The following is a 1,219-nucleotide window of genomic DNA, read 5'->3' on the forward strand; positions in this document are numbered from 1 at the left end:
TGGCCCAGCCAGAGCCCTGACTTAAACCCAATTGAGCATCTCTGGAGAGACCTAAAAATGGCTGTCCACCAACGTTTACCATCCAACCTGACAGAACTGGAGAGGATCTGCAAGGAGGAATGGCAGAGGATCCCCAAATCCAGGTGTGAAAAACTTGTTGCATCTTTCCCAAAAAGACTCATGGCTGTATTAGATCAAAAGGGTGCTTCTAGTAAATACTGAGCAAAGGGTCTGAATACTTAGGACCATGTGATATTTCAGTTTTTCTTTTTTAATAAATCTGCAAAAATGTCAACAATTCTGTGTTTTTCTGATGATTTAAATGATTTTAGCAAATGGCTGCAATATAACAAAGAGTGAAAAATTTAAGGGGGTCTGAATACTTTCCATACCCACTGTAGATAGATAGACAGATAGATTTTTTTTTTCTTCTAAAAAATTCTCCTACTTTCTCTTTACAGGCCTACAATGTCAAAAAATGGAGTCCATTGAAAGCACAGTTCAGAAAAAGCCTGGAGAAACTCTGACTCTGTCCTGTAGAGGATCTGGGTTCAGCTTTGACTGCTGTGCTATGCACTGGATCAGACAACAAGCTGGAAAACCTCTTGTGTGGATGGGTCTGGGCTACAGTGATGGAAGTGGATACAAGGCAGAATCTGTTAAGGGGAGGCTTGAAATCAGCGGAGATGATTCGAAAAGCATGATGAATCTGAAACTGTCTGGACTGACAGAAGAGGACTCCGCTGTGTATTTCTGTGCAAGAGAATCACAGTGACACTAACGTATGCGGCAATGATACAAAAACTGGTCTAGACACACTTTTAGTTTAAAACTGCAGTTCTCATCTGTGTCAGTAGGTTGCAGTGGAACACAAGAAGTCGTCCACTACACAGTGACTCACACAATCACAGAAACTACACAGTGACTCATACAATCACAGAAACTACACAGTCACAGAATACTTTCTTTTAAACTTCTCAAAACTCGAGACAATCTATTCACAATCAAGATTCCTCTTCACTTCACAAACACTCTAATTCAAAGTATTTCTAGTTTTGCTCCTTTAAATGCATGAAAGCTATATAAGCTTTATTTATGTGTGCGCATACAGTATAATGCACACATAAGGTCCCCTTTTTCAGGACGTGCTGCTGATCTGAAGCCTAGTGCTTGTTCAGCACAAAAGTAAATTCATACTGTAGCATAGCTTCAAAGAGCT

The 1,219-nt window shown here is 40.1% G+C and overlaps 1 gene segment (V, D, J or C); it reads left to right on the forward strand.

Annotated features, from left to right (window-relative positions):
* The first annotated feature begins 478 nt into the window (after window positions 1–478).
* Window positions 479–775, forward strand: LOC131538121 (immunoglobulin heavy variable 3-43D-like). The segment is given in 1 exon segment: window positions 479–775. A coding segment is annotated over 1 exon segment (297 nt).
* The last annotated feature ends 444 nt before the right edge of the window (window positions 776–1,219 follow it).

Source organism: Onychostoma macrolepis, chromosome 03 (assembly GCF_012432095.1).
Source record: "Onychostoma macrolepis isolate SWU-2019 chromosome 03, ASM1243209v1, whole genome shotgun sequence".
Lineage (NCBI taxonomy): Eukaryota > Metazoa > Chordata > Actinopteri > Cypriniformes > Cyprinidae > Onychostoma > Onychostoma macrolepis.